Here is a 27,700-nt window from a genome sequence, read left to right as displayed (position 1 = left end):
GTAAATGAGACAGAAAAATGAATTAGTGACCTAGAAGATAAGCTGATAGAAAGGAAGGAAATGAGGAAGCCTGGGACAAGCAAACAAACAAAAAAACAAGAAAACAGACTTAAAGAGATTAACAATGCCATGAAAAGTTCTAATGTCAAAATTATTGGGATCCCTGGATGCCTGGGTGGCTCAGTCATTAAGTGTCTGCCTTTGGCTCAAGTCATGATCCCAGGATCCTGGGACAGAGCCCCTCATCAGGCTCCTTGCTCTGCGGGAAGCCTGCTTCTCCCTCTCCCACTCCCCTGCTTGTGTTCCCTCTCTTGCTTTGTCTTTCTCTGTCAAATAAATCAACAAAATCTTAAAAAAAAAAAAAAAGAATTACTGGGATCCCTGAGGTGGTGAAGAGAGAGGAATAGAAGGTATATTTGAGCAAATCCTAGCTGAGAACTTCCATAATCTGGAGAAGGAAACAAGCATTCATGTCCAAGAGGCAGAGAGGACCACTCCCAAGATCACTGAGAACAGACCAAAGCCCCAACATATAATAGTAAAATTCGCAAATCTTAGAACAAATGAAGACATCCTGAGAGCAATTAGGGGGAAGAGATTATATACAGAGGAAGGAACATCAGAATAACATCAGACCTGGGCGCCTGGGTGGCTCAGTTGGTTAAGTGACTGCCTTCGGCTCAGGTCATGATCCTGGAGTCCCAGGATCGAGTCCCGCATCAGGCTCCCTGCTCAGCAGGGAGTCTGCTTCTCCCTCTGACCCTCCTCCCTCTCATGCTCTCTGTCTCTCATTCTCTCTCTCTCAAATAAGTAAATAAAATCTTTAAAAAAAAAAAAAAAAGAATAACATCAGACCTATCCACAGAGACCTGGCAAGCCAGAAAGGGCTGGCCAGACATATTCAGGGTATTAAATGAGAAGAACATGCAGCCAAGAATACTTTATCCAGCAAGGCTGTCCTTCAGAATAGATGGAGACATGCAGAGCTTCCAAGACCTGCAGAAACTGAAAGAATATGTGACCACCAAGCCAGCCCTGCAAGAAATATTAAGGGGGATTCTATAAAAGAAGAAAAACCCCAAGAATAATATAGACCAGAAATTTATAGAGACAATCCATAGAAACAGGGACTGTACAGACAATAAGATGGCAATAAATACAGATATTTCAGTAGTTACTCTCAACATGAATGGCCTAAATGCTCCCATGAAATGGCAGAGGGTTGCAGATTGTATACAAAGACAGGACCCATCCATACGCTGTTTAGAAAAGACTCATTTTGAACCTAAAGACACCTCCAGACTATAAGGGGATGGAGAATCTTTTTTCATGCCAATGGACCTTAAAAGAAAGATGAGGTAGCAATTCTTATATCAGACAAATTAGAATTTAAACCAAACACTGTATTAAGAGATGCAGAGGGACACTATATAATACTTAAAGGGTCTATCCAACAAGAAAATCTAACAACTGTAAATATCTAAGCCCCCAACATGGGAGCAGCCAACTATATAAGCCAGCTGTTAACCAAAATAAATAATCATATTGACAATGATACATTAATAGTGGGAGATTTTAACACTCCACTCTCAGCATTGGACAAATCATCTAAGCAGAAGATCAACAAAGAAACAAGAGCTTTGAATGACATACTGGACCATATGGACTTCATAGATATATACAGAACATTCCACCCTAAAACAGCAGCGTACTCATTCTTCTCGAATGCACATGGAACTTTCACCAAGATAGACCACATACTGGGTCATAAATCAGGTCTCAGCTAATACCAAAAGATTGAGATTATTCCCTGCATGTTATCAGACCACAATGCCTTGAAACTGGAACTCAATCACAAGAAAAAATTTGGAAGGAATTCTAAAACTTGGAAATTAAAGAGCATCCTGCTAAAAAATGATTGGGTCAACCAGGAAATTAAAGAAGAACTTAAAGATTTCATAGAAATAAATGAGAATGAAAACACTTCAGTTCAAAACCTATGGGATACCACTGGCATTTTTCAAGGAGCTGGAACAAACAATCCTAAAATTTGTATGGAAGCAGAAATGACACTGAATTGCCAAGGGAATGTTGAAAAAGAAAAACAAAGCTGGGGGCATCACATTGCCATCTTCAAGCTATATTACAAAGCTGTGATCACTAAGACAGCATGGTATTGGCACAAAAACAGACACATAGACCAATGGAACAGAAGAGAGACTCTAGAAATGGACCCTCAACTCTATGGCCAACTAATCTTTGACACAGCTGGAAAGAATATCCAATGGAAAAAGACTGTCTCTTCAATAAATGGTGTTGGGAAAATTGGACAGGTTCATATAGAAGAATGGAACTGGACCACTTTCTTACACCATACACAAAGATAAAACCAAAATGGATGAAAAAACTCAATGTGAGACATGAATCCATCAAAATCCTAGAGGAGAACATAAGCAGTAAGCTCTTCAACTTTGGCTGCAACAACTTCTTTCAAGACACATCTCCAAAGGCAAGGGAAACAAAAGCAAAAATGAACTTTTGGGACCTCGCCAAAACAAAACGCTTTTGCACAGCAAAGGAAAAAGTCAACAAAACAAAGAGGCAACCCATGGAACGGGACAAGATATTTGCAAATGACATACTGGTAAAGGGCTGATATCCAAAATCTATAAAGAACTTCTCAAACTCAACACTCAGAGAACAAATAACCCAGTCAAAAAATGGGCAGAAGATGTAAACAGACACTTCTCCAAAGAAGACATACAAATGGCTAACAGACACATGAAAAAATGTTCATCATCCTTAACTATCAGGGAAATACAAATCAAAACCACAGTTACATTAGTTAGAATGGCCAAAATTACCAAAACAGGAAATAACAAATGTTGGCGAGGATGTGGAGAAAGGGGAACCCCCTTACACTGTTGGTGGGAAAGCAAGCTGGTACAACCACTCTTGAAAACAGTATGGAGGTTCCTCAAGAAGTTAAAAATAGAGCTACTCTAAGAACCAACAATTGCAGTACTAGGTATTTATCCCAATGATACAGATATAGTGAAAAGAAGGGGACATGCACCCCAATGTTCATAGCAGCAATGTCCACAATAGCCAAACTGTGGAAGGAGCTGAGATGCCCAACAGATGAATGGATAAAGAATAAGTGGTACATATATCCAATGGAATATTATTCAGCCATCAGAAAGGAAGAATGCCCACCATTTGAATCAACATGGATGGTACTGGAGGGCATTATGGTAAGTGAAGTAAGTCAAGCATAGAAAGACAATTATCATATGGTTTCATTCATATGTGGAACATAAGCAATAGCACAGAGTACCATAGGGGAAGGGAAAGGAATCTGAAGGGGGAGAAATCAGAGAGGGAGATGAACCATGAGAGACTATGGACCCTGGGAAACACACTGAGGGTTTCAGAGAGGAGGATGGTGGAGGGATGGGGTAACAGGGTGATGGGTATTAAGGAGGGCATGTATTGTGATGAGCACTGGGTGTTATATGCAATTAATGAATCATTGAACACTACATCAAAAACTAATGATGTACTATGTAGTGGCTAACTGAACATAATAAAAATAAATAAATAAATAAATAAATGAAAGTAGAATTAGGGAACTCAGTGACTCAATAAAGCATAATGACATTCATCTCATAGGAGTCCCAGAAAAAGAAGAGAAGGAAAAATTTGCAGAAGGTTGATTTGAGCAAATTATAGCTGAAAACTTCCCTAATTTGGGGATATAAACAGACATCTAAATCCAGGAGGCACAGAGAATTCCCATCAAAATCAACAAAAACAGCCCAACACCAAGAAATATCATAAAATTTGGAAAATACAGACATAAGGAAAGAATCCTGGAAGAAGCAAGGGAATAGAAAACCCTGACTTACAAGACAAGAAAAATAAGGTTAGCAGCACATCTATCCACAAAAATCTGGCATGCCAAAAGAGAGTGGCATGATATATTCAAGGTGCTGAATGGGAAATATATGCAGCCATGAATACTTTATCCAGCAAGCCTATCATTCAGAAGAGAAGGAGAGATAAAGAGTTTTCCAGACAAACAAAACTAAAGGAGTTCATGACCACTAAACCAACCCTGCAAGAAATAATAAAGGGACTATTTGAGTGGGAAAGTGAGACTAAAATCAACAAAGACTAGAAAGGAAGAGAAAATCTCCAAAAACAACAATTTTACAGGTAATACAATGGCACTAAATTCATATCTATCAGCAATCACTCTGAATGTAAATGCTCCAATCAAAAGACAGATGGTATCAGAATAGATTTAAAAATCAAAAAGTATCTGTATGCTGCCTACCAGACTCATTTTAGACCTAGAGACACTTGCAGATTGAAAGTGAGGGAATGGCGAACCATCACGCATGTTAACAGATATCAAAAGAAAGCCGGAATAGCCATACTTATATCAGAAAAACTAGATTTTAACCAAAGACTGTAACAAGAAATGAAGAAGGGCACTATATCATAATAAAGGTGTCTATCCAAAAAGAAGATCTAACAATTGCAAATACTTGTGCCCCCAACTCGGTAACACCCAATATATAAAACATTTAATAACAAGTATAAAGAAACTCTTTGATAATAACACAATAATAGTAGGGGACTTTAACACCCCACTTATATGAATGGACAGATCATCTAAGCAGATAAACAAGGAAACAATGGCTTTGAATGACACACTGGACCAAATGGACCTCACAGATTTATTCAGAAAATTTGATCCTGAAGCAGCAGGATACACTTCCTTTCTGAGTGCACTTGGATATTCTTCAGAATAGACCACATACTAGGTTACAAATCATGCCTCAACAAGAACAAGATTATGATCATACCATGCATCTTTTCTGACCACAATGCTATGAAACTTGAAGTCAATCATAAGAAAATTTTGGAAAGACCACAAATACATGGAGGGTAAAAAACATTCTATTAAAGAATGAATAGGTTAACCAGGAAATTAAAGAAGAAATAAAAAAATATAGGGAAACAAATGAAGATAAAAACAAAAGAGTTCAAAATCCTTGGGATGCAGCAAAAGCAGTCATAAGAGGGAATTATATAGCAATATAAGCCTACCTCAAGAAACAAGAAAAATCTCTACTCAAGATAACCATACCCCCTAAAAGAGCTAGAAAAAGAACAAATAAAGCCTAAAGGAATTTACTATTTCTTAGTCTTACTGCTTTGGGAAGACCCTAAACTTTACAGCATGTATCAAGTTTGAATGTTAAGAAGAAAACTGAAACAATTTTTTGGCTGAGGCTCAGAAAAGCACAAAACACTGTCATCTTGACCTTACTTTTCTGCTGCACTGTTTTACAACCTATATTTTAATGTGACCCATAACTAATATCATCCTCAATGGGGAATAACTGAGAGATTTCCTCTAAGGTAAGAACAAACAGGAATGTCCACTTTCACCATTGTTATTTAACATAGTAGTGGAAGCCATAGCCTCAGCAGTAAGACAACAAAAATAAATAAAAAGTATCCTGAGGCACCTGGGTGGCTCACTTGGTTAAAAGAGCTGACTCTTGATTTCAGCTCAGGTTATGATCTCAGGGTCTTGGGATTGGGCCCCACATCAGGCTCCATGCTCAGTGTGGAGTCTGCTTGAAATTCTATCCCTCTGCCCCTCCCCCTGCTTCATGTCTTCTCTCTCTCAAATAAATAAAATCTTTTAAATAAAGAAATAAAAAGCATCCAAATTAGCAAAGAAGTCAAACTTTCACTCTGCAGATGACATGATACTCTATGTAGAAAACCTGATAGACTCCACCAAAAAAATTGGTAGAACCGATACATAATACAACATTGCAAGGTAAGAATCAATGTACAGAAATCTGTTTAATTTCTATACACCAATAATGAAGCAGCAGAAGGAGAAATCAAGGAGTTAATCCCATTTACAATTGTACCAACAACAATAAGATACCTAGGAATAAATCTATCCAAAGAGGTGAAAGGTCTGTACACTGAAAACTATAAAACACTGATGAAAGAAATTGAAGAGGACGCAAGAAATGGAAACACATTCCATGCTCATGGAGTGGAAGAACAAATATTGCTAAAATGTCTATACTACCCAAAGCAATCTATACATTTAATCCAATCCCTATCAAATTACCATCAGCATTTTTCACAGAACTAGAACAAACAATGCTAAAATTTGTATGGAACCACAGAACACCCCGAATATCCAATGCAATCTTGAAAAAGAAAAGTAAAGCTGGAGGCATCATAATTCTGGACTTCAAGCTATCTTACAAAGCTGTAGTCATCAAATATAGTAGTGGCACAAAAATAGACACATAGATCAATGGAACAGAAGAGAAAACCAAGAAATGGACCCACAAGTATATGGTCAACTAATCTTCAAGCAAGAAAGAATATCCAATGGAAAAAAAGTCTCTTCAACAAATGGTGTTGGGAATACTGGACAGCAACATGTAGAAAAAAGGAACTGGGCCACTTTCTTAAACCAAACATAAAAATAAATTCAAAATGGATGAAAGACCTAAATGTGAGACAGGAATCCATCAAAATCTTAGAGGAGAAGACAGGCAGCAACTTCTTTGACCTCAGCTACAGCAACTTCTTACTAGACACATTGTTTGAGGTTTGGGAAACAAAACCAAAAATGAACTATTGGGACTTGATCAAGATAAAAAGCTTCTGCACAGCAAAGAAAACAATCAACAAAACTAAAAAACAGTGTATGGAATGGAAGTAGATACTTGCAAAGGACATATCTGATAAAGGGTTAATATCTGAAATCTATAAAGAACTTAACCAACTCAACATCCAAAAAAAGAGATAACCCAGTTAAGAAATGGGCAGGAGACATGAATAGACACTTTTCCAAAGAAAACATCCAGATGGCTAACAGACACATGAAATCAAAATCGTGATGAGACACCACCTCAAACCTGTCAGTATGGCTAAAATTAACAACACAAGAAACCATAGATGTTGGTGAGGATGTGAAGAAACGGTAAACCTCTTGTACTGTTGGTGGGAATTCAAAGTGGTACAGCCACTCTGGGAAACGATATGAAGCTTCCTTAGAAAGTTAAAAATAGAGCCACTCTATAACCCAGCAATTGCACTACTAGGTATTTACTAAAAGGTTACAAAAATACTGATTCCAAGGGGCACATGCACCCCAATGTTTATAGCAACATTATCAAAAATAGGTAAATTTTAGAAAGAGCCAAAATATGTCCATCAAGTGGACAATGGATAAAGATATGGCATGTGTGTCTTTGTGTGTGTGTGTATATTACCCAGCCATCAAAAAGAATGAAATCTTATAATTTGCAATGACATGGATGTAGCTAGATTTTATTATCCTAAGTGAAACAAGTCAGTCAGAGAAAGTCAAATACCATATTATTTCACACATATGTGGAATAAAGAAAACAGATTAACATAGGGGAAGGGGAAAATAGAGAAAAGCAAACCATGAAAAACTCTTAACTATATATAGAGAACAAACTGAGTGTTGATGGAAGGGAGGTGGGAGGTGGATGGGATAAATTGGTGATGGGTATTAAGGAGGGGACTTATGTTGAGTACTGGCTGGTATATGTAAGTGATGAATCACCAACTTCTACTCCTGAAACCAATATTACACTATAGATTTACTATCAAGAATTTAAATAAAAATTTGAAAAAAATGCATATATAATAAAATAAAGTAATATAAAATAAAATAAAATTACTATGAATAAAAATAAATGTTATAGACATTAAAAGAGAATAAAAGATATATTATGAATAACTATAAAATGATATATACATATGGGAAATGGAAGAAGAATTCCAAAATACAAAGCACCATTAACAAAATTACATATAAAATGAAAAATTGGAAAAAAAAATAAAGCCAGAGTAGCATTACTTATATTGGACAAAATATACTTTAAAATAAAGTATGTAAAGGGGGCATCTGGGTGGCATAGTCGGTTAAGTGTCAAACTCTTGGTTTTGGCTCAAGTCATAGCTTAAGGTTGTGAGATCAAGCCATGTGCTGAACATGGTGTCTGTTTTAGATTCTGTCCTTCTCCTTCAGTCCCTCCCCCAACTCATGCATGCACGCATGCACACTCTCTCTCTCAAATAAATAAATCTTTAAAAAAACCCACAAAAATATATAAAGGGTCAAAAAGGGCACTATATAATAATTGAGGGAACAATACAACAAGAGAATATCAGAATTGTAAACATTTATGCACCCAACATGGGAGCACCCACATACATTAAACAGTTAATGGCAAACATAAAGGAACTAATAGATATGAATACAATGATAGTAGTGGACTTGAACACCCCCATTACAGGGATGGACAGATCACCCAAACAAATAATCAAAAAGGAACAGAGGCTTTGAATGACACACTGGACCAGATGGATTTAACAGATATATTCAGAACATTCCATCCTAAAACAGCAGAATACACATTCTTTTCAAGTACACATGAAATTTTCTCCAGAATGAATCACATATTGGGCCACAAAACCAGCCTCAAAAAATTCAAAATGAACAAAATCAAACCATCCATGTTTCCTGACCACAACACTATGAAACTTGAAGTTAACCACAAGAAAAATCCTGGAAAGACCAAAAATACATGGGGGTTAAATAACATGCTACATAAAACAATGAATGGGTAAACCAAGAAGTCAAAGAAAAAAATCAAAAAGTACATGGAAATAAAAAAATGAAAACACAAAGGTCCAAAATCTTTGGGATACAGCAAAAATGGTTCTAAGAGGGATGTATATAGTAATAGGAGCCTACCTCAAGAAGCAAGAATAATCTCAAATAAACAACCTAACCTTATAACTAAAGCATCTAAAAAAAAGATAAAATAAAAACCAAACCAGCAGAAGGAAGGAAATAATAAAAAGTAGAACAGAAATAAATTATAAAGAATCTAAAAACAAAAACAAAACAAAACAAAACAAAAAAACAACAATGGAACTGGTCAATGAAACCAGGAGCCAGTTCTTTGAAAACACTAATAAAATTGATAAACCTCTACCCAGACTGCTCAAAAAGAAAAAAGAAAGGACCCAAATAAAACCACAAATGAGAGAAAAGAAACAACAAGCAATACCATAGAAATACAAGCAGTTGTAAGAGCATATTATGAAAAATTATATGCCAACAAATTAGACAAACTAGAAGAAATGGATAAATTCCTAGAAACATATAACCTTCCAAAACTGAAGTTGGAAGAAATAGAAAATTTGAACAGACTGATTACCAAGAAGGAAATTGAATCAATAATCAAAAAACTCCCAACAAACTAAAGTCCAGGACCAGACTGCTTCACAGGTTAAATTCTACCAAATATTTAAAGAGTTAATACTGCCTCTCTAAGCTCAGACCTAGTTTGCGGCGACGTGGCTAAACACACCAAGAAGGTCAGAACTGTGGGTAAATACAAGACCTGTTATGGTGCTTCCCTCAGGAAAATGGTGAAGAAGATTGATATAAGCCAGCACGCCAAGTACACTTGCTCCTTCTGTGGCAAAACCAAGATGAAAAGACGAGCTGTGGGGATCCGGCACTGTGGCTCCTGCGTGAAAACCGTCGCCAGTGGCACCTGGACCTACAACACCACTTCTGCCATAACAGTAAAATCTGCCATCAGAAGACTGAAGGAGTTGAAAGACCAGTAGAAGCTCCACTATTGAAACACTGCTAGCCTATAATAAATGGGTTAATTTATGTAACAAAAATTATTAATTAATTAATTAAAGAGTTAATACTTATTCTTCTCAAACTATTCCAAAAAATAGAAGAAGGAAACTTCCAAATTCATTTTATGAAGCCAGTATCACCTTGACAGCAAAAACAGATAAAGACACCACACAAGGGTGCCTGGTTGGCTCAGTTGGTTAAGCGACTGCCTTCGGCTCAGGTCATGATCCTGGAGTCCCGGGATCGAGTCCCGCATCAGGCTACCTGCTCAGCAGGGAGTCTGCTTCTCCCTCTCCCACTCCCCCCTCTTGTGCTCTTTCTCTCTCTCACTCTCTCTCTCAAATAAATAAATAAACTCTTTAAAAAAAAAAAGACACCACACAAAAAGATAAGTGCAGGTTAATATCTCTGATGAAGAAAAATGCAAAAATCCTCAACAGAGTACTAGCAAACCTAATTCAACAATATATTAAAACAATGATTCACCACAATCAAGTGAGATTTATTCCCAGGATGCAAGAGCGATTCAATATTTGCAAATTAACCAATGTAATACATGTCAACAAGAGAAAGGATAAAAACCATATGATCATTTCAATAGACACAGAAAAACATTTAAAAATTACAACATCCATTCATGATAAACATCTTAAACAAATTAGTTTTAGAGGAAACATACCTCAACAAAATAAAGGCCATATATGAAAAACCCACAGCCAATATCATACTTAGTGGGGGAAAACTGAGAGCTTTCATTAATCAGACAACAAAAGGAAGTAAAAAGCATCCAAATTGGTAAGGATGGACTGAAATTTTCACTATTTGCCAATGACATGATACTATATAGAGAAAACCCAAGACCAGAGAAAAACTATTATAAGTGATAAATGAATTCAGTAAAGTCACAGGATACAAAATCAATGTCCAGAAATCTTTTGCATTTCTATACACAAATAATGAAGCAGCAGAGAGAGAAAATAAGAAAACATTCCCATTTACAATTGCACCAAAAATAATAAGATACCTAGGAATAAAACTAACCAAAGAGGTGAATGACCTTCACTCTGAAAACTATAAAATACTGATGAAAGTATTCAAGACAACACAAAGAAATGGCAAGACATTCCATGATCATGGATTGGAAGAACAATTATTGTTAAAATGCCTATACTACCCAACACAATCTCCAGATTTGATGCAGTCCCTATGTAGAATGTAAGAAACTAAACAAAAGAACATAGGGTAAAAAAAAAAAGGAAAACCAAGAAACAGACTCTTAACTATAAAGAACAAACTGATGGTTATCAGAGGGGATGAGAGTGGGGGGAATAGGCTAAACAGGTGATTGCAATTAAGGAGGGCATTTGTTGTGATGGGCACCAGGTTTTCTAAGTATGTGTAGACTCACTAAATTCTGTACCTGAAACTAATATTACACAATACATGAACTATCTGGAATTTAAATAAAACTTGAGAAAAAAAAAAGCAACTATCAAAATACCAACAGCATTTTTCCACAGAGCTAGAACAAACAATCCTAAAATGTCTTTGGAAACATGAAAGAGCCCAAACAGCCAAAGCAATCTTAAAAAGAAAAACAAAGCTGTAGGTATCACAATTACAGACCAAGTTATCTTACAAAGCTGTAGTAATCAAAACTGTGTCATACTTGCACAAAAATAGACACTGATCAAAAGACCAGAATAGAAAACCCAGAATTAGACCCACAATTATATGTTCAATTCATCATTGACAAAGCAGGAAATAATACCCAAAGGGAAAAAGTCTCTTCAACAAATGGTGTTAGGAAAACTGGTCAGCTACATGCAAAAGAATGAAACTGGACCATTTTCTTACACCATACACAAAAATAAATTCAAAATGGATTAAAGACCTAAATGTGAGCACTGAAACCATAAAAATCCTTAAAGAAAGCATAGGCAATATTGTCTCTGACACCAGCTGTAGCAACATTTTTCTAGCTATACCTCCTGAGGCAAGGGGAAAGAAACACAAAAAATTAACTATTGGGACTATATCAAAATAAAAAGCTTCCTCACAGCAGAGGAAACAATCAACAAAACTAAAAGGCCATCTACTGAATAGGAGAAGATACTTTGTAAATGATATATCCAATAAAGTATTAGTATCCAAAATATACAAAGAACTTATAAAACTCAACATCAAAAAACCAATAATCCAACTAAAAATGAGCAGAAGACATGAACAGACATTTCTCCAAAGAAGGCACACAGATGGCCAACAGACACATGAAAAGATGCTCAACAGTCACTCATCATCAGGGAAATGTAAATCAAAACTACAATGAGATATCACTTCACACTTACAGTATGGTTAAAATGAAAGGCACAAGAAACAACAAGTCTTGGCAAGGATGTAGATAAAAAGGAATTTCTTTGAACTGTTGGTGGGAATGCAAGCTGGTGGAGCAACTGTGGAGAACAGTATGGAGGTACTGGGTATTTACCTCCAAAATACAAACAAACAAAAAAAACCCAAAACCACTAATTCAAAGTCATACATGAACCCAATGCTTATAGCAGCAATACTTACAATAGCCAAATTATGGAAGCAGCCCAAGTGTCCCTGGAGAGATGAATGGATAAAGAAGAAGTGGTATATATATAGAATGGAATACTATTCAGCCATAAAAAGATGAAATTGTGCCATTTGCAACATGGATGGAGTCAGAGAGTATAATGCTAAGTGAAATATGTCAGAGAAAGACAAATACCTTATGATTTCAGTCATGTGTGTAATTTAAGAAGCAAAACAAACAAGCAAGGGAAATAGAACGAGAAAGAGAGAGAGAAACCAAGAAACAGACTCTTAACTATAGAGAACAAACTCATGATTACCAGAGGGGATGTGGGTGGAAGTATGGGTAAAATAGGTGGTGGGGATTAATGAGTACACTTACCAAGATGAGCACTAAATGATGTATGGAATTGTTGAATCACTATATTGTACACCTAAAACTAATATAATACTGTATATTAACTATATTGGAATCAAAATGAAATTTAAAAATTTTAAAAAATATTTTAATAAATGTCACTTAGTCTACGGCCATCCCACCCTGAGCGCACCCGATCTCATCATAATAAATGTCACTTAATCCTATTAGTGCAAAATTCTCATTTTAATAAGAATTGAGAGCATTAAAAAAGATCCATTTATGAAGAAAATGAGTTTTATGTTTTCATTTTTCCCACTGAAGATACATTTTGATAATAACCTTCAGTGTTTAGGAACCTAATAGTCATTAGCATTTGATTTGTCATCTCTTTTGCTTTTTAGCACAGACCAAAAATGTTAATCTGCACATCATATAAATCAGAGAATAAAGAATTGAGTTATTTTAGATTTGAAAGGATAAACTAGTTAAAATTTCATCTTATAGTTGAAAAATGAGGAAATCACTATATTCAAACTCCTTTCATCCTCTTAGAAGTAACTATGCTTTCTAAGACAAACATATTGTTATAGTCTACATGTTCTGCCTGCAATAACATTAGTGAATCTTTATTCATTGCTCCTGATAACTTCACACCACTTTGAGCTATGGTTACATAAGATAAAGAAATAATAGTTCCTTCAGAATAATAAAGTTTGTTTGCTTTTTGTCCCCAGGATATATTATTGGATGCCTCATTCTTGGCAATTTAATTCAAGATTACTAAATCTAATTGTAGATGAGATTTTCACAATTTGGATTTTCTAATCCCAGACTTCAAAACAAATCTCACTCTAACCTTAGTTTCATAAGTCCAAACCCTTGATCAAGAGGAAAGATATTTAGTTCTCATTTAGCATTAAACGTAAAGACCAAATATTTATATCTGGTTTTAAATAAAATAGAAATAAGTGCCCAAATCTTGATTATGTGAAAAGACCTGCCCAAGATTAAAATTTATTTTATGGTTGGTTAAAAAGATAAAGATGCTTTATGGAATGGGCAAAATGGGTGAGGGTTTCAAGCAGGATCACTAATCTGAGAAAAACTTGATCTTCATGCTCTGTCAGCATAAACTGTCAACCTTTGAAACATTGTCATGCCTGCTTCAAGGGAACCAATCAACACATGCCACTGGACTAGTATAGAAATATTATTGATATATGTGAGGAAGATGGAAATCTGAAGCAGAAAATGAAGACATCAAATATTACTACACAAACTAATATACCCTCAGTTCCAGCCATAGGAAGAAGTAGGTCTTTGTGGTTTATATCCATATCTTGAATCAGATTGGGTAATTGAAGTTCATTTCTATTTGTGAAAATATTGTCTTCCCTGTCAACAACACTTAGAATGTGAAAAAAAGCTTTATAAATAACAGGCCATCACAATAACAAGGTGAAAAAGAGATGCTGTAATGTCCTACTCTTGACCAACAGCTTCAAATACTGCAAGGGCTCAATTGCTAATTGCACAATTAGATGCAGATATTTATATATCTGTATATACCATATATAATATATAATAAAATATTTTTAAAATATATTATTTAATAACATTTAATAAAACAATATATTTATAATATTTATAAATAATGTATATTTATAATATATAAAATATATAACATATGTATGTATATGTGTATATATATTATTTATATACACATATATATGTATAGATAGATATATGTAGTTATAAATATTTAGCACAGGTAGTTCAAATTATGGGAAATTATATCAAAATATCATGAGGAATTTGCATCATAGCAGGACTTTACTTGAAACATAGGGAAAAGTGAAGATTTTTGCTTCTAGGTATTTTTTTAAGTGGCAACCAACATTAGAAACTTTCAATGAATCTTTTTTTTTCCTTAGAAAGTATCCTAATCTTGGGACACCTGGGTGGCTCAGTTGGTTAAGCATTTAACTCTTCAGCTGGGCTCAGGTCATGATCCCAGAGTCATGAGATGGAGCCCCATGTGGACTCCATGCCCAGCATGGAGCCTGCTTAAGATTCTCTCTCCCTCTCCTGCTCCTCCCCCTCCTCCCACCCACGGGTATACTGGCACTCTGTCTCTGTCTCTCTCTCAAAAAAAAGTATCCTAATCTCTTAAAAAGTTGAAAATTAACCTTGTCAATGTCACATAGATAAGTTTTAACATAATTTTCTTTGTACTAAGCAGAATCATTTGGTAATCACTTCATTCTTCCATTTCTCACTTTCTCCTTTTTCTTCTTTGTCTCTTTTTTTCTTCTTCCTTCCTCTTATATCATGAACTTGTTGTGATCCCCAGCCTCAAGTTTACCTATCTACTTGTCTGTCAATTAAATCTAAGAGTCAGAAGACCTTATTCTGGTCCCCAACTTTATCATTTACTAGTCATACGAACATAAGCAAAATAAATTATTACTCTGAAATGCATTTTCAAAGTATTCAAAATGTAGAATAATAATGCTTTCCTTGTTTATGCCAAAGCATAGATAATATCACAAAAAATAAAATTTAAGTTAAAATATTTATATATTAATTTTTAAGATAAATATTCTAAGTTTCATGTTACTTATATACATTTTTGATACATTCAATAAATCTTTTCCACCACTGCCTTTGTTTTCAGTTAATTAATATAGAATTGTCAGTAACAAGACCCCTTCATGTGTAAATTGACCTATTTTTCCCTAAAAATTTTCCCTATATCTCTCCCTTCTCTCCCTTTGCTATCTGAACTTTACATATACATTTTATATATCCCTAGTTAGGATAAACTGATTTTACTGTCTTGTCTATTCAACAAAAATAAAACAAATTAATATTAATTAAATTTTCACCTTATTCTGTAGGACAGAAGTTATTATTATGGTTGGCCTACTTGTAACACTTATTAAAGTTTATGGATAAATCATAACATGTTTATTTTCTTTCTTTTTATTTAATCTTCCTATCCCTTCAGCATACATAGCACTTTCATGACAAGACCTTTTTGAAGTCAAAGTGTACTCAGTTAATGTCATCCATGTCATAGCCCTCTGCATGCCTGGGGCTATGTTTTACGTTCCTTCCTCATTAATCTTTGTCATATTCATTATTTTTAATAAGCAGTCAAGACAGTTATTTGTCCATGGAGCCATCCAAATGCCTCAATACTTTTAAGTAGATCATGTAGTTCATTTTTGCCTTATCACACATTCTAAAACAGAATGAAATTTTAGAGCAAGTTTATTTCTAAGACTCATCTAATAACCTCTAGTGAGCCTGTCTTTTTATTATTTGCTGATAATATCTCAAAGAAATTCAAATGAAAACAGATTTTAACAAAGCTAAAATTATGCCAATAGGTTTATTTGTTTTATGTAAATTTCTTAAGCAACTTTCAAGACAAATCAGAAATGTATTATAAATTTGTTATTATCCTGAGGGAGATATGACAAAATTATTCTTAGAAATAATTTCTTTGAAATAATAAAACACTGCATTTCAAAGCAATACATTTGTCTTGATGGTTGGTGGAGAGACTGTATCACTAATACCTGATTTGAATTTGGTAAGGTCCCATTCTGATTTTATATGTTATTTTTTTATTTTCCAAATAAACTTATTCTGTGTTTTTATTCTGCTATCTAATATGATAGCCACTAACCACTTGTGGCTATTAAAGTTAAGATTAAATTAAATTAAAAATTCAGTGACTTGGTAACACTAACCCCATCTTAAGTACTTAATGGCCACATATAGCCAATAGCTACCATATTGGCTATCACAGATTATAGAACTTTTATCATTGCAGAAAGTTACATTGGATAGTGTTGTTTTAGAGATAGTATCTACTCTGCTATACAACTTACAATTTAAAGTGATAAATATCACATATCTATAAACAGTCAAATGATTTAAAGCATCTCCAAAAATCATCGGCAGGTCTATCTACTTTCTACTGGGTGTTTATTCTCCCAATTCTGCCTTTGTGGTATGTACATCAACATCCTCATATTATGACTGAAGAAACTAAAGGTCAGAAAAATTAATTAAGGTGACATATCTAGTCAGCATTAAGCACAAAATTGTGATCCATATCGTTCCGACTCCTGCATATTTTCCCATTTCATAAGATAAGGAGATACCTTTGCAGGGGTCTTACCTAAAAAATGCTCATTTATAAATCTTCTATCCCTTCTTTCTGTTTTTACTCCTTATACTCACACACTAGTATGCATTTCACTTGAATTAGCTCAAGAAATCTATAACCTTCTTTTCCTGAATGTATTTATAAACAAATATGTCTTTACAACATATCATCAGCTGAGCAGTTTTCCAATATTATACATCTTCTAGGCCAAAATCTTCAGATGATATACATAAAATATTTCTGTGTTCTTAGAGTATTTTTGTAACATTGGCCATTATGTTCATCATAATAATCTGACAGTGAATAGTCAGAAAATGTTTATGAAACTTTAAAAATTCCTTAACCAATCTATATTAAGTCTGAACATTTGTTCTTTCACACATTTTCCAGGATCATTCAAGTGCATTGAACTATTTCAATATCCAAATCTGAGTTTCCTACTATCCTATGTACTATATAGGTAATTAAAAGGAATCACCCATTCACTTGATAAATAAGATCCCTCTGCACATATTTCAAATACAATTATTCCACCTATTCTTCTTTCTGCCTTCCCTATCCCAAGACCCAAGTCAGACCAAAATAGGTTCTTCAGATAAACTGAAACTTTTTGGCTAAAAATGTTACATACCCTTTATAGCAAATGAATATTCTATGTTTTCAAAGAATTAGAACAAAATTTAACATTAGCATCACATTGGCTAAAATTAAATCTCATTCTGATGACTCAAGAGATGCTTAAAAATCTTGTCTTGACTTGAAATCACCATGAAAAACATTTATTATTCTATATATGTGTAGAAACATTAGTAATAAAAATGTTCTATTCACCACTCAAATACATTTCTTTGGCATTTTTTCAAATGGCAAGAGAAAATTTCCTATCTAAAATGATCACTGAGTAAAACTGATAGATTTGTGTATTCATTCTTAATGTCTACATTTGCTTATTTAGGTCCACTTTGTGTCAGAGTTATGAATAGACAAATTAAAAGTAAGGTATTGGGTAAGTTATTCATTGTAAGTAGCAGGGCTGAGCTCATCTGACCCCTATAATATATTGTTAAGGGAAACATAAGCAACTGCTTGAAAATAAATATACATAAGATAAAAATTCATAAACTTTATGCAATCACAAGAATTGCATTGATGAGTTTCCCCCACTATGCTTAAACTTGAAAAAGAAAATTGGGGTGATGGCTTACTCAAAATTTGAAGTACACAAAGATCCTTTTATTTATTTACTTATTTATTTTGCCTTTTAAAAATGAATTATCTTGAACAAAGTGTTTTTAAAAGGTACCTTAATTAACTGGTAGTTTTGAACTCCGTTTATTCCTATGTCAGGATCAATGGCTGCTGGGAGAGCATATCGAGAGTTTATAGCCGAATTCTCCGGAATTGATATGTTGATAACTGTTGCTGGGAATAATGGCGCATTATCATTTACGTCTTCTATCAGAAAACGTATCTTAACCAGTCTAAATATTTCATCTGGCAAAACAGCAACCTCCACTTCATAAAAGCAACGGGTTTCCACCAGGATACCAGCACACAATTTCTCACGATCAATGCGAGTTCCAGCAGTGAAGATCTCACCAGTACCTTCTTCAATTCGAATCAGTGGCACATCACCAGTCTTGTACACTAGCTTAAACTGCATAGGAGATGTTAAGGACTTGTCTGGAATCAGTGACAAGTTGAGGTCTTTCAGCAAGTCGCCTATCAGAACGTTTTCTGGCATTTCTTCTCGGACGGTGTAGTTTTTCTCCTGGGCGCCAGACTGAAATACGACACATGCTAAAAGGACCGCAAATATATACGTCCCAGACAACAAGTCCATACCAGGCACAATTGTGATGATTCTCTGTATCAACCCACAGAAAACTGTCAAAAAGAAATGGGGGAAAAAAAAAAAAGAGAAGAGGAAGAGGAAGAAGAAATTATTAAAGCCAACCAACCATTAAATGTATGTTAACTAAATGTTCAGTTTTAAAATCCTTAAATTAAAATATTAGCACAATTGACTCTTAAATAATGTTATGCATTTTTCATAAAGATAAAAGGTAAATTATACAACATACCTACAGTAATTAAAAGACTCAGTATTTGTAAAAGTGGTCATCATTGATAAAATATATAAAAGATATACCAAGAAAGATAAAGTTAATAAAAATAATTAAAAACAATTCAATACTTAAGTAAAGTAACATATATTTGTGACCAATCAAAAAGTATAATCATTATTCTTTATTATAATATGGCTTTCAAATGTAACTCTTCTACTGGTAATGAATATTTTATACAAAAGTCCTTGTGTTCAGTTCTGTACCTCAAAAGAGACAAAGAATCATGACATATGAGGAATTCAGAAAGTTTGGATTAAAGAAGAGAAGTCCTTTGAGAAAGGAAGGGGTTGATGTGACACATGCCTAAACATGAGAAGGACTATCATGTGAAAAGATTAAAGTTTTCTTTCTTTGGATGAGGGGAAGAAGGATAGATAAAAATTACAGGGAGGCAACTTTCAGATCAACATAAAAAAACTGCCTATTAAAGCGTTCTGGGAAAAACAAAAACAGTTTTCAGGAGATAGTAAGAAGCTAGATAACCAGTTTAGATCTACATATCTATGATTAGGTAGATAAGATCTAAAACAGTAAGTGGGAGAGCTAGACTAGAAGACATTCCGACTTTGAGAATTTGTGTCTATACACTGAAAGTAGATCATATTAAAATGGGTTTTTATATCTACAAACTGACACCCAAAAAACAAATAATTCAGTTAAGAAATGGGCAGAAGACATGAATAAACATTTTTCCAAAGACGATATCCAGATGGCTAACAGACACATGAAAAGGTGCTCAACATCATTCATCATCAAGGAAATACAAATCAAAACCACAATGAGATACTACCTCACACCAGTCAGAATGGCTAAAATTAACAACTCATGAAACTCATGAGACAATAGATGTTCACAAGGGTGCAGAGAAAAGGAAACACTTTTGCACTGTTGGTATTCTTATACAAACTTATACAAACTGGTACAGCCACTCTGGAGAACAGTATGGAGGTTCCTCAAAATGTTAAAAATAGAATGACCTTATGACCCAGCAATGCACTATTAGGTATTTATCTAACGGATACAAAATAGTGATTTGAAGGGGCACATGCACCCCAATGTTTACAACAGTATCATCAACAATAACCAAATTATGGAAAGAGCCCAAATGTCCACTGACTGATGAATGGATAAAGAAGAGGTGGTATATATATACAATTGAATATTACTCAGCCATCAAAAAAATGAAATCTTGCATTTGCAATGACATAGATGGAATGAGAGTGTACTATTCTAAGCGAAATAAGTCAGCCAGAGAAAGACATATACCATAGGATTTCACTCATACATGGAACTTAAGAAACAAAACAGATGAACCTAGGGGAAGGAAAGGAAAAATAAAATAAGATAAAAACAGAAAGGGAGGCAAACCATAAAAGACTCTTAACTATAGAGAAAAAACTGAGGGTTTTTGGAGGGGAGGTGGGTGGGAGGATGGACTAAATGGGTGATGGGCATTAAGGAGGGTACTTTTTGTGATGAGCACTGGGTGATATATGTAAGTGATGAATCACTAAATTCTATTCCTGAAACCAATACTATACTATATGTTAAGTAACCTGAATTTAAATTAAAAAAAGGAATTGATGCAACTATGAATGCATCAAAACTTTTAAAGGCTCAGCCAACAGATGATAATTTAAAAATCCATTACAGAAAAAAAAAATTTTTCATTACAAAAAATTATTAATGCACATAAGTATATAATTAAGGAAGTTTTCAATATTTATTGGTAATTGACAGCATTAACAAAATTCTAGTAATAGCTCTAAAAACAGGAAGACTCATGAAATGGTGTAAATAACTTGCTATAAATATTATGGTCTGAATATGGCAGACAATGTATTACATTAAATAATTTTTCCACTGTATAGCTGTGCATCTGCATTTTTTAAAAAATATGCTTATGGACAGGTCAGAAGACACAAAAGTGAGAAAAAAGAAACCTTCTTATTTGCAATCAATTATAGAATAAATGTATTTGTTACAATGATTGAAATAGTTTAGGTCATTAATAGAACCAAGAAATGAACCAGATAAACTTGAAACACCTCACTTTAAGGAATTATTATCACCCAAGTAAGAAATATATATATGAGTCCACCTACTTTCCTGTGTTGAGCAGTTCATGCCATTTATAAAACATTTTAATAGTAATTCTAATACTGAGTAATTCTAATACTGAAGAAATTCTCTATCTTAACAAACAACACAAAATGATTATTGCCTGTGGTATTTTTAGCCCATTTGCTCAATGATGAACATTGGAATTACATAATATAAAACTTTTCACAAGATTAATTCTCTTTAGAATTATTGGCCCTATATAAAAATACCCATTTATACTTATTGTGTTAATATCCACAAATATAATTGTGTCCTATATAATATAAATCTAGGGCATCTAAAATAATTCAGTGTGTGTGGTTTTGTAAGTACTATACAAACATAAGCAAAAATAAAAATGGGATAGTGACAATTGGACTTAAAACTACTACTCTCATCTTACCCTTAAGCATATACACATTATTACAACTGGCAGAAGAATGCTACAGACCATTTTTCAAACACTGCATGCATGTTGCAATATCTCTATACAAGAAGAAGAGTTAAGAAAGTGACCTAATTCCAAGCAGTCCCCCTCTGCCAACCCATTCTACATCTGTTCCTCTCTTTCTTTAATAACATCATCAAATAAAACATTTTTAAATGTGTTTTATCATTTGAAATTCCTTCAGAGATTTTAAAAACTGGAAAGTATTAGAAAAAAAGGACAATGACATTTCTAAAATTTAAGGAAATATCCATATTGCAAACCTAGAAGGAATATTTAACATCTAGTTAGCAATTAGTTTCATAAAGGTTTAGTCACTTAGTCAACAAACATTTTTTAAGCTTCTTTTTAATATGCCAGACATTGTTCTAGGCACTGAGAATAAATCAGAGAACAAATCAGACAAAAATCTCTGTCCTCATAGAGTTTATATTTCATAATATAAATATTCCAGAATGTCTTTAATTCAGGGTTCAATCAATGCATGACAAACTCAACTTTCCCTCTAACAAGATGTAAACATGCATGATTAAATAAGCTCAAACTCAACTTTCCCTCTAACAAGATGTAAACATGCATGATTAAATAAGCTCAATCTCCAGATTTTGATTCCAACCCCTTACATTTACCACTTGAAAATGTATTATAGGGGCACCTGGGTGGCTCAGTCGGTTAAGCGGCTGCCTTCGGCTCAGGTCATGACCCCAGGCTCCTGGGATTGAGCCCCGCATCAGGCTCCCTGCTCAGCAGAGAGCCTGCTTCTCCCTCTCCCTCTGCCTGCCGCTCTGCCTACTTCTGCTATCTCTGTCAAATAAATAAATTTTGAAAAAATGTATTATAATCTTTAAAATTAGAAAGGTTTTCCTTTAAAATGCTGAGTTTTCTTCCTTGACTGACCAATACAGAAATTTAGTTACCAAACATGGATATAAAAAATCACTGCTGGGGCGGAGCAAGATGGCGGAGGAGTAGGAGACCTGGATTTCATCTCCTCTCAGGAATTCAGGTGGATAGGGATCAAGCCATTCTGAACACCTACAAACTCAACAGGAGATCGAAGAAAAGAATAGCAACAACTCTCTGAACAGAAAAGCGACCACTTTCTGGAAGGTAGGACGTGCGGAGAAGTGAATCCGAGGCGATATTCTGGAGGATAGACGGTGGGGGAGGGGCCTCCGTCCGCCGCTTCTGGCAAGTGATAGAGCCACGGAGCATAAAATCGGAACTTTTAAAAGTCTGCTCTGCTGAGGAACGTCACTCTGGTGGCTAAGCGGGGGGTGGATCCCTCCAGGACAGTGTGGTCTCAGGACCCTCAGGGTCACAGAAAGACCGGGGGTGCCTGAGTCTGGCAGAGCTCCCAGGTAACGGAGCAGGGAAGCTGGCTGCAGAGGCGGAGCCCAGGCGCGGGCTCTCAGCTCGGGGTTGCCATAAACCTTGATCTGGGGCACAGTCGGGCCACTGCTCCTCCAGCAGGGACCCAACAAGCGGCAGATCCGGGGAGACTCACCTTCCTCCCCCGGGAGGAGCCACGCGGGAGTGCACCGCAGGGATCTGCTGGGTTTGGAGACTCCACCCAGGGTCGGGTGCAAGAGAGAAACGCGCGGTCACAGGCAGGGTGAGCACAGAGTGCGGTGGGAGACCAGGGAGACGGGAGTGACTGACGGCTTTTCTCTGGGGGCTCACTGAAGAGCGGGGCCCCGAGTTCTCGGCTCCTCTGGGGCAGAGATTGGGAGGCCACCATTTTCACTCTCCGCCTCCAAAGCTGTACAGAAAGCTCGCAGGGAACAAAAGCTCCGGAGAGCAAACCCGAGCAGATTACGTAGCCGGGAGGGGGCAGGGCGGGGCAATTCCGCCTCTGGCAAAGACATTTGGAAACCACAGCAACAGGCCCCTCCCCAGAAGATCAGCGAGAACAGCCAGCCAAGACCAAGTTTGCCAATCAATGACAATGGCAGAACTCCAGCGCTAGGGGAATACTGCACATAGAATTCATGGCTTTTTTACCATGATTCTTTAGTCTTTCAAAGTTAATTTTTTTAACTGTCTTTTTTTCTTTTCTTTTTTTTTTTTTGAATTTTTCTTTTTCCCTTTTTCAACCAAAATCTTATCAATCCCTTTTTTTAAAAAACATTTTTATTTTTCATTTTTAGAGTCATATTCTATCCCTTCATAGTAGTTACCCATATTTTTGGCATATATATATAAGTTGTTCTCTCTTTAAAATTTTGAGAAAATTTCTTCTAACAGATTAAAATATACCATAAATCTCTAGTATATGTTTTTTTCTACTCCCCTGCCTGATCACATTCTCTCCCTTTCTTTTTCTTTTTTCTTTTTTTAAATCCTCTTCTTTCTTTTTTCAAACAACTTCTTATCAATTCCTTTTATAAATATTTTTAATAATTTCCATCTTTACAGTCATATTCCATTCCTTCATCATATCAACCCTTATTTTTTATACATATATAAGTTTTTCTTTCTTTAAAATTTTGGGAGGCACTTTCTTCTAAAAGACCAAAATACACCCCAAATCTAGTGTGTGGCACTGATCTATATACCAGCCTGATCATATTTGATCACATTCTGGTTTTTGTTGTTGTTGTTGTTTTGTTTTGTTTATTTTTGTTTGTTTTTATCTTTATCTTTTTCTTTTTCTTTTTTTTTCTTTTTCTTTTTTCTCTCTTTCCATTTCTTTTTCCACTGCTTCAGGTCTTTTCTGATTTGTTTAGAGTATATGTTCTGGGGACGTTGTTACTCTGCTAGCATTTTGTTCTCTCATTAATCTATTCTCCTCTGCACAAAATGACAAGATGGAAAAAATCACCTCAACAAAAAGAACAAGAGGTAGTACCGACTGCCAGGGACCTACTCAATACGGACATTAGTATGATGTCAGATCTAGAGTTCAGAAGCATCACTTTAAACATACTAGCTGGGCTTGAAAAAAATATGGAAGGTATTAGAGAAACCCTTTCTGGAGAAATAAAAGAACTAAAATCTAACCAAGTCGAAATCACAAAGGCTATTAATGAGGTGCAATAAAAAATGGGGGCGCTAACTGCTAGGATAAATGAGGCAGAAGAGAGAATCAGTAATATAGAAGACCAAATGATGGAAAATAAAGAAGCTGAGAAAAAGAGAGATAAACAACTATTGGATCACGAGGGCAGAATTCGAGAGATAAGCGATACCATAAGATGAAACAACATTAGAATAATTGGGATCCCAGAAGAAGAAGAGAGAGAGGGGCAGAAGGTATAATGGAGCAAATTATAGCAGGGAACTTCCCTAATTTGGGGAAGGAAACAGGCATCAAAATCCAGGAAGCACAGAGAACCCCTCTCAAAATCAATAAATACAGGTCAACACCCCGACATCTAATAGTAAAACTTACGAGTCTCATAGACAAAGAGAAAATCCTGAAAGCAGCTCAGGAGAAGACATATGTAACCTACATGGTAGAAACATTAGATTGGCAACAGACCTATCCACAGAGACCTGGCAGGCCAGAAAGGACTGGCAGGATATATTCAGAGCACTAAATGAGAAAAATATGCAGCCAAGAATACTCTATCCAGCTAGGCTGTCATTGAAAATTGAAGGAGAGATAAAAAGCTTCCAGGACAAACAAAAACTAAAGGAATTTGCAAACACAAAACCAGCCCTACACGAAATCTTGAAAGGGGTCCTCTAAGGAAAGAGAGAGCCTAAAAGCAACATAGACCAGAAAGGAACACAGACAATATACGGTAACAGTCACCTTACAGGCAATATAATGGCACTAAATTCCTATCTTTCAATAGTTACCCTGAATGTAAATGGGCTAAATGCCCCAATCAAAAGACACAGGCTAACAGACTGGATTAAAAAACAAGACCCATCGATATGCTGTCTGCAAGAGACTCATTTTAGAACCAAAGACACCCCCACATTGAAAGTGAGGGGGTGGAAAACCATTTACCATGCTAATGGACACCAAAAGAAAGCTGGGGTGGCAATCCTTATATCAGACAAATTAGATTTTAAACCAAAGACTGTAATAAGAGATGAGGAAGGACACTATATCCTACTTAAAGGGTCTATCCAACAAGAAGATCTAACAATTGGAAATATCTATGCCCCTAACATGGGAGCAGCCAATTATATAAGGCAATTAATAACAAAAGCAAAGAAACACATCGACAACAATACAATAATAATGGGGGACTTTAACATCCCCCTCACTGAAATGGACAGATCATCTAAGCAAAAGACCAACAAGGAAATAAAGACTTTAAATGACACACTGGACCAAATGGACTTCACAGATATATTCAGAACATTCCATCCCAAAGCAATGGAATACACATTCTTCTCTAGTCCCCATGGAACATTCTCCAGAATCGATCATATCCTAGGTCATAAATCAGGTCTCAACTGGTACCAAAAGATTGGGATCATTCCCTGCCTATTTTCAGACTACAATGCTTTGAAACTAGAACTCAATCACAAGAGGAAAGTCGGAAAGAACTCAAATACATGGAGGCTAAAGAGCATCCTACTGAAGAATGAATGGGTCAACCAGGAAATTAAAGAAGAATTAAAAAAAATACATGGAAACCAATGAAAATGAAAACACAACTATTCAAAATCTTTGGGATGCAGCAAAGGCAGTCCTAAGAGGAAAGTATATAGCAATACAAGCCTTTCTCAAGAAACAAGAAAGGTCTCAAGTACACAATCTAACCCTCCACCTAAAGGAGCTGGAGCAAGAACAGCAAATAAAGCCTAAACCCAGCAGGAGAAGAGAAATAATAAAGTTCCGAGCAGAAATCAATGAAATAGAAACTAAAAGAACAGTAGAACAGATCAACGAAACTAGGAGCTGGTTCTTTGAAAGAATTAACAAGATTGATAAACCCCTGGCCAGACTTATCAAAAAGAAAGGAGAAAGGACCCAAATCAACAAAATCATGAATGAAAGAGGAGAGATCACAACCAACACCAAAGAAATACAAACAATTATAAGAACATATTATGAGCAACTCTATGCCAGCAAATTAGATAATCTGGAAGAAATGGATGCATTCCTAGAGATGTATCAACTACCAAAACTGAACCAGGAAGAAATAGAAAGCCTCAACAGACCTATAACCACTAAGGAAATTGAAGCAGTCATCAAAAATCTCCCAAAAAAACAAAAGCCCAGGGCCAGATGGCTTCCCAGGGGAATTCTACCAAACATTTCAAGAAGAATTAATACCTATTCTTCTGAAACTGTTCCAAAAAATAGACATGGAAAGAAAACTTCCAAACTCATTTTATGAGGCCAGCATTACCTTGATCCCAAACCAGACAAGGACCCCATCAAAAAGGAGAATTACAGACCAATATCCCTGATGAACATGGATGCAAAAATTCTCACCAAAATACTAGCCAATAGGATCCAACAGTACATTAAAAGGATTATTCACCACAACCAAGTGGGATTTATCCCTGGCCTGCAAGGTTGGTTCAACATCCGCAAATCAATCAATATGATACAATACATGAACAAAAGAAAGAACAAGAATCATATGATCCTCTCAATAGATGCAGAAAAAGCTTTTGACAAAGTACATCATCCTTTCTTGATCAAAACTCTTCAGAGTATAGGGATAGACGGTACATACCTCAATATCATAAAAGCCATCTATGAAAAACCCACAGCGAATATCATTCTCAATGGGGAAAAACTGAGAGCTTTCCCCCTAAGGTCAGGAATGTGGCAGGGATGTCCACTATCACCACTGCTATTCAACATAGCATTGGAAGTCCTAGCCACAGCAATCAGACAACAAAAAGAAATAAAAGGCATCCAAATTGGCAAAGAAGAAGTCAAACTCTCACTCTTTGCAGATGATATGATACTTTATGTGGAAAACCCCAAAGACTCCACCCCCAAACTGCTAGAACTCATACAGGAATTCAGTAAAGTGTCAGGATATAAAATCAATGCACAGAAATCAGTGGCATTCTTATACACCAACAAGAAGACAGAAGAAAGAGAAATTAAGGAGTCGATCCCATTTACAATTGCACCGAAAACCATCAGATACCTAGGAATAAATCTAACCAAAGAGACAAAGGATCTGTACTCAGAAAACTATAAAATACTCATGAAAGAAATTGAGGAAGACACGAA

General features: G+C 35.5%; 2 protein-coding genes across 8 annotated transcripts in view; one reads left to right on the top strand and one right to left on the bottom strand.

The window, feature by feature from the left end:
• The window catches only part of PCDH11X (protocadherin 11 X-linked), a 583,424-nt gene that overhangs the window by 398,665 nt on the left and 157,059 nt on the right, over positions 1-27,700 (bottom strand). For all 7 annotated transcript variants that reach the window (XM_064574318.1, XM_045880211.3, XM_064574319.1 and 4 more), the window contains exon 2: positions 18,161-18,744. In XM_064574318.1, the coding sequence (XP_064430388.1) occupies positions 18,161-18,700 (540 nt within the window). In that variant the 5' untranslated portion in view covers positions 18,701-18,744. The remainder of the gene's footprint in view (positions 1-18,160; positions 18,745-27,700) is intronic.
• LOC123843214 (large ribosomal subunit protein eL43-like) lies at positions 3,230-9,732 on the top strand. The gene is made up of 2 exons (XM_045872459.2): positions 3,230-3,254; positions 9,437-9,732. Exons 1-2 carry the CDS (start codon positions 3,230-3,232, stop codon positions 9,730-9,732), a joined length of 321 nt encoding a protein of 106 aa, XP_045728415.1.

This window comes from Mirounga angustirostris, unplaced genomic scaffold (assembly GCF_029215605.1).
Source record: "Mirounga angustirostris isolate CCGP_5_RB_7025 unplaced genomic scaffold, mMirAng1.0.hap1 SCAF_11, whole genome shotgun sequence".
Taxonomy (NCBI): Eukaryota; Metazoa; Chordata; class Mammalia; order Carnivora; family Phocidae; genus Mirounga; species Mirounga angustirostris.
Note: the sequence above shows the minus strand (reverse complement) of the source record. Positions and strands in the feature narration are given on the sequence as shown.

Excerpts from the sequence above, each read along its gene's own strand:
- LOC123843214 (XM_045872459.2), top strand. The coding sequence starts at position 3,230 with ATGGATGGTACTGGAGGGCATTATG. Across the intron at positions 3,255-9,436 it reads TGGTACTGGAGGGCATTATG|ACCTAGTTTGCGGCGACGTG; the intron begins GTAAGTGAAGTA and ends CTCTAAGCTCAG.